General features: G+C 44.4%; 1 protein-coding gene across 3 annotated transcripts in view; it reads right to left on the bottom strand.

Moving 5' to 3' along the window:
* PCDH19 (protocadherin 19) overlaps window positions 1-13,055 on the bottom strand; it is a 112,434-nt gene extending 99,379 nt beyond the window's left edge. For 2 of the 3 annotated variants that reach the window (XM_011987560.1, XM_011987561.1), the window contains exons 1-2: window positions 10,909-13,055; window positions 6,997-7,324 (exon numbers count right to left, since the gene is read on the bottom strand). In XM_011987560.1, coding sequence (XP_011842950.1) covers window positions 6,997-7,324; window positions 10,909-13,055 — 2,475 coding nt within the window. Of the gene's footprint in view, window positions 1-6,996; window positions 7,325-8,001; window positions 8,143-10,908 lie in introns of all 3 variants that reach the window. The other variant, XM_011987559.1, reaches the window with a different exon arrangement.
* Between the last annotated feature and the right edge of the window lie 50 nt (window positions 13,056-13,105).

Below are 13,105 nucleotides of genomic sequence, written 5' to 3'. Positions count from 1 at the left end.
CCAGAGGAACTACTATGAAGCAAAATGGAGGCTTGTTTGGCTGCAAATGTTGTGTGCCTGGGTAAGTCATTTGCCTTTTCCATTTTCATCACTGTAGAGTGGAAACACTGGTCCATTCTGACAGCTCTTCTAGAAATGCTGTGGAGCTGTGTGGTCCTAACCAATATGCCTAATGATAACAAGTAAGGTTTCTGCATAGGAGCTCAAGCTCCCGGAGTTGGCGGAGTTGCTGTCCCCACAGCTGCAGGAATTTTCTTCATCATTCCCCTAGGGGGCACAGGGAGGTGCTAGCAGCCTGGGTACACCGACCAGAAGCTGAGTGACCCCACTATGCAGCCCACACAAAAACCACTCTAACTACACAGCAGCCAAATAGGAAATGTAACTTGAAGAGCATTTCCCTCTGCAAACAACTGATCCTCTGGGATTTTCACTTCAAGCCTCTCAATTGTTCGAAGTAAATGAGGCTCACATCAAAGGCCAGCCAGTCACACATCAAGAAATCAAGCTTCTTCTCCGTGGGGGAAAATGGCTGCTCCAGAGCCAGCCTCCCACCTCTCACACACAGGCCTCTTGTAAAAACGACTTTATTTACCCACATCTGAGACACTCGATTCAACCAAGCTTGGCCTCCCCTAAATCCTGGAAGCTGAGGTACACATGCAGAGGGGTCAACATCTGAAACTTGAAGCAGACGCCTAAAAGCCACAGCACTGCCACAGCTGAAAGACTCCAGCTTTGCCAGGAGGTGACTTCATCCTTTTTTAGTTCCCTAATTCCTAACTAGCAATCCCCTAAGCCCTTAGCTTCTGCCCTGGGCACAATAAGCTCAAGCCACAGCACAGGCTGGGGCAAGGTTAGGGAGAGAGAGGTCTGCAGCTCGCCCCACCTTGTAAGTCTGACTGACAATCAGAGAAAAAACCAGGTGGAGCCACCTGGACCCAAAACAAGTGGTCCTCTGATAAGGCGAATTCCAAAGCCTTAGGGCCCTCTCTGGAAAATGTCCTGCCTCCAGCCCCTTAGGGAGAAAAAATCTCAGGATCATTAGCAAGAGCTCTGACTGAGCTCAACTTTAGCGAAGGTGTACGGGGAGAGAGGTGATCTCTAAGGTAACCAGCTAATTGCCAATAAGGAATGATAATAATAAATTAGCAGATACTAATGTAAACTAACTCAGTTCTGCAGTTCTGTGGCAGTTGCATGGAGACAACAGAGGAACAGTTTATTCTGGAACACATGTTGCAAGCCCATCCCCGCTGGGAAACTGGCTGTCTCAGCTAGAGGTGAAACACGCCAATAAGATACAATGTAGGCAATGGGTGGCCCTAGAATGACTGCTGGTAGAAATGGAGTCCTTGATTTTTGAAGAAAACTGAAATGAGAATGCTTGAAAAGATGTGGGCTGCGTTGTTTTTCATTGTTTTCTCCTGCAGGGTTATTTTGACCCTTAGGGATAGGACTTAAACGATTATAAGACCCCGCTGTAATAAGGAAACAAACAAGATGTGCACTAAAGGGTTTTTTGGTTTGTTTTAATTAGAGGTGATGCTTTGTGTCATTTCCATGCTATCCAAACCAGTCTTATCATACCTATTATTTTTTAGCGCTTTCTGAATCTACTACCTGGTAGGTTTGTGGCTGTCTAATTTAGCCCAGAATTTCATTTAAGTCACTGCAAATCTCTAACTTTAAAACTCTGTTTTAGGAACTAAAGTGTACTGGACTATTTGTTTTAAAAGCCTAACTAATGTTTTATTTTCATTATTTCCACTAAGATGACCAGGCATTCAGACTTTTTGTAGGATAATTGGAAGCATTCAATTTGGCTACCACACACATTCTTGTTCTGCAAACTCTTCCACGGCTACTACATCGCTACTTATGAAGACTGTTGCATGAGTGACTATAGCAGAGCATGCACACACAACCCTTAGATGCCTCATATCAAAGAAACTAGTTTCCTGATGAAAGGTAGAAAATAGAATTCATGATTGAGATTGAAACCAAAATTTAAATCCTTACGTAACTATGACTGTAATTCTCTACGTTTTTACCTCCTATCACTCCGTTAGAACTGTCAGCTCAGAAACATTCAACATCAGAAAACTAAAATTTAAAAATACTGCACAAAAGACACTGGGTGTTTGGGCCATTTCACCCCTCCTGGAGGCAGGAAGAAGTCTCACCCAAGTCTCCATTTCCAATACAAGCAATGAGTTGCATTTTCTTCCTCCAATAATGACTGGACCCAGGTGACAAAAATGGTAATGCAGCAACGCTGCTGTACAAAGGAATAACACTTTCCAGCATCCAGAGGCACCAGTAGGCATGTCTCCATTCCATAAGACTGGAAGAAAAAGTATTTGCCATACTAAGGAGTCTCTCAAAAAACTTGGACTATTTTTAGAAAGATCTTAGCAAACTGATAAACCTACTATCTTTCTTCTCCATTTTCCTTCTTTTTCAACCTCCTTTCCTCTCTCTTCACTCTTTTCTACTCCCTCATACACACACACACACACACACACCCCGTCTAATTCATTCACATATACACTAAGTCTATGAGTAAAATAAACCAGGATACCAAGGAATGCAAACCTCGCCTTTCAGTTTAAAATATGTAAAAGATACCTGACATCACTAATTCTACCAAAGTCTTCAGTAAACAGCAAAGGCATCCTCCACTTTGCCCCTCAAATTTGTGTACAAAACCACAAAATCCACACAGCTGATTTCCCAGCCAACATCAGAGGACAAGTAAATAATGATATACAATTCTACACAAGATTATCTCTGCAATACTGTAAACTGAGTTCCAATTCTTGACTAATGTTCTATTCCCTTTACCTTGTCTACCTAACCGCATTCAAAGTCGTATTTCTGTTAGCTTCTAGAGCCAACAATGTTCAGATGTGGCTAGGTTTGGACACTGATACAAGAGCTATCTTCCATTCAGCACTAAATTTTGAGGGTTCAATGGCAAACCTACATAAAATGTAAGGCTGCCATGAAAGGAAGAGAAAGGAGTTCTTAGGAGTCTACAAAGCGACAGGTGATCAGAAACTATCTTGTACTGCTTGCCAGTGAAATCATTGTGGGTGATCTTAGCTCCCCAACTAGACTGTGAACTCTCTGAGGGCAGAATTTACGTCTTGAACTTATTTGGAATCTCCATGGTCCCTGCCACACAGCTGAGCACATAGTAGATACTCCAACAATGCTTACTGACTTGATCTAATGCCATGGTGACAAATTTCAAAGTGTGATGGAGTACAGCTAGCATACAACAGGTCTGAGTGGACTCGTCTATAATCCCTTTGAGAGTAAGCCCTGTAACTGGATCTACAGCTCATAAAGGGAATGGGTTTGACACAGGTAATCCAACAGAGGAACCTACTAGGTAGTGCCCTTTTGTCCCAACCTGGAGAGTAAGAATGTAACATGTGCTCAGGAATAGGATGTTATTCTGAATTGAAATTACCTGTTTACTTGTCTTTTTGTAAGCTCCCTGGGGTCAAGAAACAAGTGTTTTATTATTTTTGATCCTCAGGAAATAGTACATTATCTGGCACATTCTAAATGTATAATAACTGGTAATGGGATAAATTAATGAACAAATGAAAGAATTATTTAATGAAATAATATAAAGAACAATGTAAGTAACATAATATGATTTAATAGAGAAATTTCTATAGAATGTTATATTTGCCACATCATAGCACTTATCATTCTGTGCTATAATTGCTTAATAAATGTTGCTTTCTTGAATGGATTAATTAGGGAAATATAAAGATAATGTAAGAAATATATCAAGATGTTATTATCCTAGCAATGGAGAATATCCCATTGCACCTTATATTAGCATTTATTACTCTATATTGCAAATCACCTATTTACTTGATTGTCTCTCACGTCAGAATGTGCATTTCTTGTCTTTTTCATCTCTCTAATGCCAAAGCCTAGAGCAGTGCCTTACAAAGAGTAGGCTCAACAAATATCAGTTGAATGAATGAATCAATCATCCCTGCTCTTCTATAGATTTCATTGAACCTAAGTATTCCACCAAGTCCAGTGGCCTTTGGTATAAAAGAAAATGAGAAGTGCCATTTTCCCTATGCAGGGCATTGTGACTGATTCAAGTTAAATGGCCTGGTATATATTTGGCTGTAAGTGGGCCTCTCTCCTTTCTGAATGGGTTTGCCAGTTGAATTCTCCAGGAGGGACTAAATATTAGAAATACACACAGCCTCACTATGTCTAGTACACACTGTCTTGGCCCTGACCAGCTGTACACACCAAAACTGTGTAATTTTGTTAACCAAGGAAAAGCATCTGGCTTTGTGAGTCAGAGACAGGATCAGAACTGAGATTTTAAATGGCTTTTCTAAATAATTGAAGCAATATTTTGTTTCATTCAGCCCATGGAAGAATCCCAGAAATGATACTAAGTCTTAGGTAAACCAAGCAGATGTAGTCATATGTTTTCTGTCCTCTCCATCTATTTCATAGACACCAGAACTCACATTTATCTAGTACCTTGGAATGATTGCTTAAGTGATCAACAAGTCCTCTGGATTCAACTCTTTTGTCCATCTCCACAAGTAACAGTGCTGTTACTTGTGAACAACTGAACCCACAACTTTGGCATCTTTCACCTCTGCTGTTTAAATAATCAATATGAATAGTATGGCCATAACACTTTGTAGGACTTACCTGTATAGAAGCAGCCTAAATTCCTCTTTGGTTACAAGTGCCTAGGGAGACACAATCAGTAGTGCAAGCCATTGTAACACTGATTCTCCAACTGTCTGATGAAGAGGTCTACTCTTTTGGGGACATCAATGAGTTGGACCTTCTACACTACACAAGTCATCTTGGAAAAACTTTGCATGACAGGTATGCCCGTTTTGTAGATAAAGAAAGAGTCTTAGGTTCCACAGCAAGCAGTGATCCCTGGCTTCAAAATCATGATCAATCTGATTCCCCTACACACCACTACCTCTCACTTTCTATTGCTGAGCTATTGGTGATCCACAAGTAGTCTTCCAAGTAGTCTACGGTCTAGGCCTTAGTAGTATTCACTAACATTGATAATTATAACTAAGTTTACCTAGCACAATATTGGACTTTCGAAAAAAATCCTTATTTATAGAGTTATAAATAGAAAATATTGGTGCTTTTGTTGCTGGCAGAATACCATCAGTTACTCATCAAAAGCACTGGTGTTCGGCCCCATTAATTCTGATGAGAATTATTGTTCAGGAACTAGAAGAAGCAATCAATGTAAGTGGTCCTAAGACCCCTTATCCTACAAAATTGACACAAATACTATGAGGCCATTTTATGTATGCATCATAGCCTGGGTATGTCAGGTTGAATTACTTTTAAGGCAGGAAGGTGTCACTGAAATCACATTTGCCAGGGAGTATGGAGTCCTTCAGTCTGGTCCTCCCTCTCTTGATGACCAGCTTTGTGAGTCTGAGTAAGTCTCTTAGCATCTCTGGACCTCTGTTTCATCATCTACTGAAGGGCAACCTATCAAGATACCTGATTGTGAGGATCAAACAAAACAATGTTTGGGAAGGTGCTTTGAAAGATGTGAAAGAGATCTCCAAGTGTGCAGTATTCTTTTCACTGGTAGCTTGGAAGAGGACATATGCGTTCCAGGGCATCAAATTTCTAACCAAAGAGGGACTTAAGCAATTCATGGAAAAATGAAATCAACTTAAGAAATGTTATTTATAGCCTTCCACCCAGCTACCCACCAGCCATCATCCATATACCACTCTACTGCCCTGAAATATTTCAATAGCCAGCAAACATCTGACCACATCACATTTTTAAAAATATTTTTACTTAAGCCCAGCGCAGTGGTAATCCCAGCACTTTGGGAGGCCAAGGCAGGCCAATCACCTGTGGTCAGGAGTTTGAGACCAGCCTCACCAACACGGAGAAACCCTGTCTCTACTAAAAATACAAAATTAGCCAGGCGTGATGGCGCATGCCTGTAATCCCAGCTACTCGGGAGGCTGGGGCAGGAGAATTGCTTGAAGCCGGGAGGCAGAGGTTGCGGTGAGCCAACATTGCACCATTGCACTCTAGCCTGGGTAACGAGAGAAACTCTATCTCAAAAAAAAAAAAAAAAAAAAAAATCTACTTAAAATCATTCATTCCTAGTGAAGAGAAACAGAGCTAACTCGAATGCATAGATAATTCTTATTCTTTTTTTTTTTTCGTTGTTAGAGACGAGGTCTCACTATATTGCCCAGGCTGGCAAGCCGATCTGGAATTCCGGGCTCAAGGGATTCTCCTGCCTCGGCCTCCCAAAGTACTGGGATTATAGGTGAGAGCCACTGCAACCAGTCAACTAATTATTAAATTTTCAGCAATAATGACAGTTTCAATCTTCTCAACCATCAAATGTTACCACTAGAACTGCTAAGAAATGGCAAAGTGGCTTTTTAATTTTTTGCTTTGCCTCCTTTTAACCAGTCCATCCATATCTCACCAAAATGCTAGAGAACAGTGATGTGACGAAAGAAAAAGCAAATGGGGGCTTTAGGAGGCTGAATCACTCCCACACTGGAAAACTGGTCCCAGGGCATTAGAGGGTTTCATCCATTTTCAACACTACTCGATGACTCTTTCTAAGCCACTTTACTGGCATACTGGTACTGCTGGCTGTCAAGCGTGCTATATTTGCAACAGGTGGAGCAAACTTGAGTTATGCCAGGATATCACACAGTGATTTCAAGGGTTCAGACTCTTTGAGTTGTCAATTCCAACACCCACACCTACACAAAGGCCCAATATGTTGGGTTACCATTTGCTCCAAGAAGCACTGGTAGCAAACCCTTAGTATGAAAATAGGCATAAGCAGAAAAATTACCCCCACCCCTGCCAGAGGATGTGCCAGCACAGCAGCTTATGGTATCCAGCAAGCAGCTAAAGAAGGAGGTCTGGGAGAACCTCACAGAGCCACTTAGCTGCACTCACCTCAGGCAGAGGCACACCGTTGATAATCAGGTCAGGCTGCTGGGGCCCCTGGCTGTTGAAAGAGTGATGGTAGATGTGGTTAGCACTGGTGTTGCGGGTATTCTGGTTCTCCACATTCAAGAAAGTGCTCTCAGAGCGGCGGCAGCCCAGAGGCAGCGTCTGCTGGTGGTAGTCAAAATAGTTGAGGGACGAGGTCAGGGAAGAGCAACTGACAACGTTCATCTTGTCTGTCTCCTCCACATCCCGGGGTACCAGGCGGATGTCATTCTTACTGATTTTTTTCTTCTTGCTTGATTTCTTTTGATGCCCATAGGAGTACTCAGCAATTCTATGTGACAGAAAAGGCAGCGTGAATCACTAACACCCTCCCAAACCATGCACTGATTAATAAACATTAAGCACCCCAGAGGGTTGCACCCCATTTCTGCTCCAGCTCCTTATTCTGGCGCATTACATCATCGGGTTTCTCCCTGTGCTTTTTACATGGGAAAACAAGCTGAGGGCCATAAACTTTTCATATTAAACATAGTAACCTCCCACCAATCCCCCTAAAAAAGTTTCTATACTTTGGATTTGGAATTTTTCATTGTGAGTGGCCTGTGAGCACGGGTGTGGGGACAGGGAAAGTTGAGCCTATGGGAGAGAAAGCATGAAAATGCTCAAATCTGGAGCTTCCCTGGAACCAAAAGGAACTCCTAGGTGAAATACAAAGCAAGTCACCAAAGAGGAGATAGAGGAAGATAAAAAATACCCGCCTCCCCTCCTCCCCGCTTGCCAGTTCCTCCAGGCATTTGCCATGTGGCACACGCCCTCAGTCGGCTTCCTCTATGACTCACTTGATCAGTTTTGGACTGGGGTAGGAGATCAGACCCCATTCTTTCACGTCTCCTCCACACCCTCCTCCCTGCCCTAGCCCAGTTCCCTTTTACTCTCCCCCCAACCCCCTCCTCTCCTAGAAAAATCTAATAGCCAAACCCATTTAAATGAGGGGAAATGCCTTTTTACCTCTTTCCCCTTAGGCTCACTTTCTCCTCTGTCTTTTTGTCTTGCTCCTCGCTAATGGGAGAAACTGAGATGCAATGCAGACACTTGCTGTTTTGTCCTTTTATAAAACAGCCGAGGAGACAAGTGATGGTTAAACAATTACTGCAAAGGAATTTAAAGGTTAGTGCATTCAGCATCCTTCTCCATTCAGGTGTACCTACAAGCAGCTGTGCTGCAACTGGAACATAAAGAGCTCAATTTAATTAACACTGACACAGACCCAGCAACGTGCACCAAAGACACCAAGCATTAAGAGACTTATCAAAAGAAATACATTTAAATGTAGCCAGATTCTCAAAGTCATTTGTTACTTTGCACATAATGATGCAGTTTATTTTTTGGAAATTCGATTTCTGGGTAATAATCAGCAAAACAATAGGGTTAATAAATAATACGGGTTGATCTTTACAAGGGAAAGACTGTGCCTTATTTTCACTCGACAAAGCTAATTGTCTGAATACAAAAAGGGAGCCCAATTCAAGCAGCAATTGCAGATCATCTCGCAAGTCTCATAAATGAATGCATTTCAGGAAGAGGTTCTGCAGAGGCTTAGCAAAAGAAACCTCTGCCTAATCACATGGAAAGACACATTCCTGAACTTTAGGTCTCTAAAAAGTCTGAGCAGATAGGGAGACTGCACATCTACAGAGGCAAAATCTTGCTCTGTCCCCAGGATCTACCTAGAGCTAAGCAATTGAGTTCCCCTCACCCCTTCGCTCTGTGCTCAGGCAGATTTGCAGTGATGGCAAACTGGTACTACTGGGGTTTGGGAGCAGATAAAATCCCCAAAACCCTAGTACTAAGGTTGATTTTCTATTCTAATCTGTTTACAGAATCAATGGGAAATTTTAATCATTTTGTTTACCCAAGATGAGTAAGTTTGGCAATGCCCCATCAAATTATTCAGCTGAAGCATTCATTGTGCAGCCCTTTCTGTATTGACCAATTATTTAATTATACTGTACTTCATTAATCCCAAACCATCACAGGAAACAGAGTGCTTCACAAAATACACATTTGGGTGAAGTTGGAGAGCACTGAGATTTACTCTTTTTTTTCAATATTTGGATGCTCTCCTCCTGTTTAATCATCTCCTTGGCAAGTTCTCAGAAAGGGCTCTCACTTCTACTCATACATCACCAAGAGGTGGCAAAGCCTTCAAGATCTTTATTTCAAGCTAATTTCTTTTTCATCAAGGAAAGCATCTTATGCATTTACTTCTATGCTGAGAAAATGGCTTTAAAAGAGTCCTCTCCATAATTATCTCCATATAAATAAAATTTTATTGACCCCACATTTTTCTCCTATAAAAATCGCCACTAGCAGTCACAGGTTTGAAAGGTAAGAGCAATATTAATTTCCATTTCTCCCATCTGAAATGACTTGGTGCTGAAGGAAAGAAAAGTCATGGCCATTTCACTAGTAACAGGATTAAAGCATTTATGAGGCATTGCAGCTGCTCTTTTATGGCACCTGATTGATATTCATGTGTGGTTAGCATTTGTCTACTAACTTGTGTAACGCAGAGAATAGTAAAAGGGAAACAATAATTGCATGGCTGTTACATATTCAGGGGGCTCTGATTCACAGAAGTGTGCATTTCAGACGGTGTCAAATACAAACTGAACCAGAGGAACATATTTTGACTGATTAACATGCAGACACAAATGGCACAAAAGACACACTGATGTGTAGGTGTGTGGAAAGCACACACACACCTTGGTTGTAAATAGCAGCATCATTCATTTTCAGCAAACTAAAGAAACAACTTTTTTCAACTGTTTCGATGAGACACTGCTGGAAAAAAAATGTCATGTATTATTCTAAATTGGATTCTAGGATTTTAGAAATGCTTAGACTTATGTGCTCTATCCAAATGTAAGAAAGGGGTTCAGTAAGACCTTCTAATGTGCTTATCAGGAAATCTTTTTTAAAAATACTGTGCTTCCACATTTCTTTTCTCCCTTCTCCTCCCCCTTCTATCCCTCTCTCCCCCATCACATACACACACACATCCTGCATATACTTCAAGAGAAACTGTAACACAATAGCCCACAGTGACATCCACTGGTAGCAACCAGATCTTAATGCCACAACACAGCCTCACATTAGAGGAAAGCATCATCAACGCTAGAAGATTGCTATTTTTACTGAAACATCTGGATGCAAAGTCTTGTTCCTCATTGGGATGTTTGGTCTCCACACTACCAACCAGATATTTGAAAACATACAGATGCCTGACAGAATTTCACTTTATATAGCCAGATGTTTGGGGACTAGATAAAAAACAAGCCAAGAATAAACTAAAAACCACTAATCACCTGCATCTCCACACACTCCTGTTCTCTCCTCCCCCTAATCTCCCTTTCCCATTTTACACTCCCACTCCCAGTCTCTCTCCAGAGTTCATCACTGCAACAAGACAGGGTAGCTGCCAACACTCCCTCTCCTTTCATTCAGTACCTGTCCCAAAAACACTGTGCCCCAGACACCAAGTTGTGGTAGTTGGCGGTTTTCCTAAAAACATGAACAATCTCTCTCTCCCTCTCTCTCTCTCTCTCTCTCTGTTTTTCCTGCCATAACTTCATGGAGACAGCTATGCAAATTTTAAAATGGTAATTGCTTTTCTGCTCATCATCATTATGTGACAGAATCCATTCAAACACTAAATGATTGTCTTCCAGCAAATTGTCAGATCAAAAGAATTGATCAACTTGGACTGCCACAAACTTTTCACCCTACAAAAAGAAGCACTGCAAGTATGCTGCATGCATTTAAGTAGGAAACAAAAGCACCAGGATTTTCACACAGAGACACAGATAAACACACCTTATTCATCCAAGACAAAGAAAGAAAACTTGGCTTTACCTGCAGTTGTAGGTCCGGATCTCTTTGTTGTCTCGCTTGCACTTGATTGCCACGAAGATCATAGTTACAAAGAGGATGCCCGCAATGGAGCCCAGGGCAATAATGAAAATCAAGGACAAGTTCACAGAGCCCATTGACTCTTGGGCATCGAGAGCAGGGGACAAGTATATTAGGACGAGAGCAGAGGCAGAGAGAGATGTCTTGCCGTGGTCGTGAGCCACCACGATAAGCTCATAGGAGGACTTGGAGCTCTCCCCGAAGGTGCGGGTGGTTCTGACTTCGCCGTTGACCTGGTCTATTTCAAAGAAGCCGCGGTCGCCCTCGGTCATGTCGTAGGTGACTCGGCCATTTTCGCCCTCATCGTAGTCTTCTGCCTTGACAACAGTCACCAGGTAGCCTATGCCAGAGTTGCGGGGTATGTAGACTTCGGCAGTGCCGTTAATCAGAGGTGGGGCTGTGATGACCGGGGTGTTGTCGTTGACGTCGAGGATGATGACCCTCACCGTAGCGTTGCTTTGCAGTGAGGGAAGGCCGCCGTCCTTGGCCAGCACCTTGAATTCGAACGCCTTGGTCTGCTCGTGGTTAAAGGATCGCAGCGCGTAGATGTCGCCTGAGTTTGGGTTGATGGAGACATAGGTGAAGACAGGCATGTCCCGCACCTGCGACGGCACGATCTGGTAGGAGACACTGCCGTTGAGACCCAGGTCGGGGTCGCGAGCAGACACAGAGAGCAGATAGGCGCCAGGCGTGTTGTTCTCCTGCACAATGACCTGGTAGTAGGGCTTGGAAAAGTGCGGGTGGTTGTCATTTTCGTCAGTGATGAGCACGGTAAAGGACTTGGCACTCTGCAGCATGGGCACGCCGCCGTCGCGTGCCTGAATTGTGAGGTTGTATTGGTCGTGCTGCTCGCGGTCCAGCCGTCCGTCCACCAGAATAGTGGAGAAGCTCTCGTATTCCTGCAGTCGAAAGGGCACATTGCCCAGCAAACGGCACTGCACACGTCCATTGAGGCCTGAGTCGCGATCAGACACCCGCACCAAGGCGATCACGTAGCCTGGGGGGGCGCTCTCGCTGACCTCCACAAGCTCACTGTTGACTGACAGCAGGTTGATGACCGGCGGATTGTCATTGGTGTCCAGCACGCTGACGGTGACCTTGCAGTGTGCCGGGATGGAATTGGGCCCCAAGTCCTTAGCCTGCACGTCCAGCTCGTACACGTGCCCCTCTTCGTAGTCTAAAGCGCCAGTGACAGTGACCAGGCCACTGTGCGGGTCGATCTGAAAGAGCTCACGCGTGCGGTCGTTGACGTAGCCATAGAAGGAGTAGACCACCTGGCCGTTGGTGCCCTCGTCTGGATCGCTGGCGTTGAGGCGGATGACGGGTGTGTTGGGAGGCGAGTTTTCTGGCACGCTCACCGAGTAGGTGGACTCGCTAAACACCGGGTTGTTGTCATTGGAGTCGGTCACCTTGATACTAAGGCCAACGGTGCCCAGGCGCGGCGGGTCGCCACCGTCTAGCGCAGTGATTCGGAAGCTGTAGTGCGACTGCGTCTCGCGGTCCAGGCTCTTTTCCACCACGAGTTCGGCGAAGCGCGAGCCGTCGCCGCGCGTCTTGATCTCCAGGCCGAACAGCTCGTTGGGCGTAAGCTCGTAAGTCTGCACGCCAAAGCTTCCTGAGTCTGGATCGTAAGCGCTGTCCAGCGGGATGCGCGTGCCAGGGCTGGCTGCCTCCGAGATCTCCAGCTCGATCTGTGCTGCCGGAAAACTGGGCGCATTGTCGTTCAGGTCCTTGATCTCCACCTTTATCACGCAGATTTCCATTGAGCTGGACATGACCTCGAGCGAGATGATGCACTTGGGGCTCTGGCGGCACAGCAGGTCACGGTCAATCTTCTGCTTGGTGACCAGCAGGCCAGAGCTGGGATTGATGTCCACTAGGTGTGGAGCCGAGTTGGACACCACGCGAAAGGCCGAAGCCTGCCGGGGGTCCAGCGCGAAGCCCGCCTCCCGCGCGTCCTTGGCCACGTTGGCAATCACCGTCCCGGCGCGCTGCTCCTCTTCTATTGAGTACTTGAGGTTAATGAGGGCGGCTGCCTGCGTCCATAGTACGGCCAGCAGCAGCAGCACCGGCAGCAGGAGCGACTCCATGGCTGCGCGGGGCTCTGCCTGGCCTCGCCTCTCCACACCCCTCCGAGACC

This window comes from Mandrillus leucophaeus, unplaced genomic scaffold, assembly GCF_000951045.1.
Source record: "Mandrillus leucophaeus isolate KB7577 unplaced genomic scaffold, Mleu.le_1.0 Scaffold311, whole genome shotgun sequence".
In the NCBI taxonomy this organism is placed as follows: Eukaryota; Metazoa; Chordata; class Mammalia; order Primates; family Cercopithecidae; genus Mandrillus; species Mandrillus leucophaeus.
The sequence above is the reverse complement of the archived record's forward strand: the minus strand, read 5'-3'. Positions and strand labels throughout refer to the sequence as shown.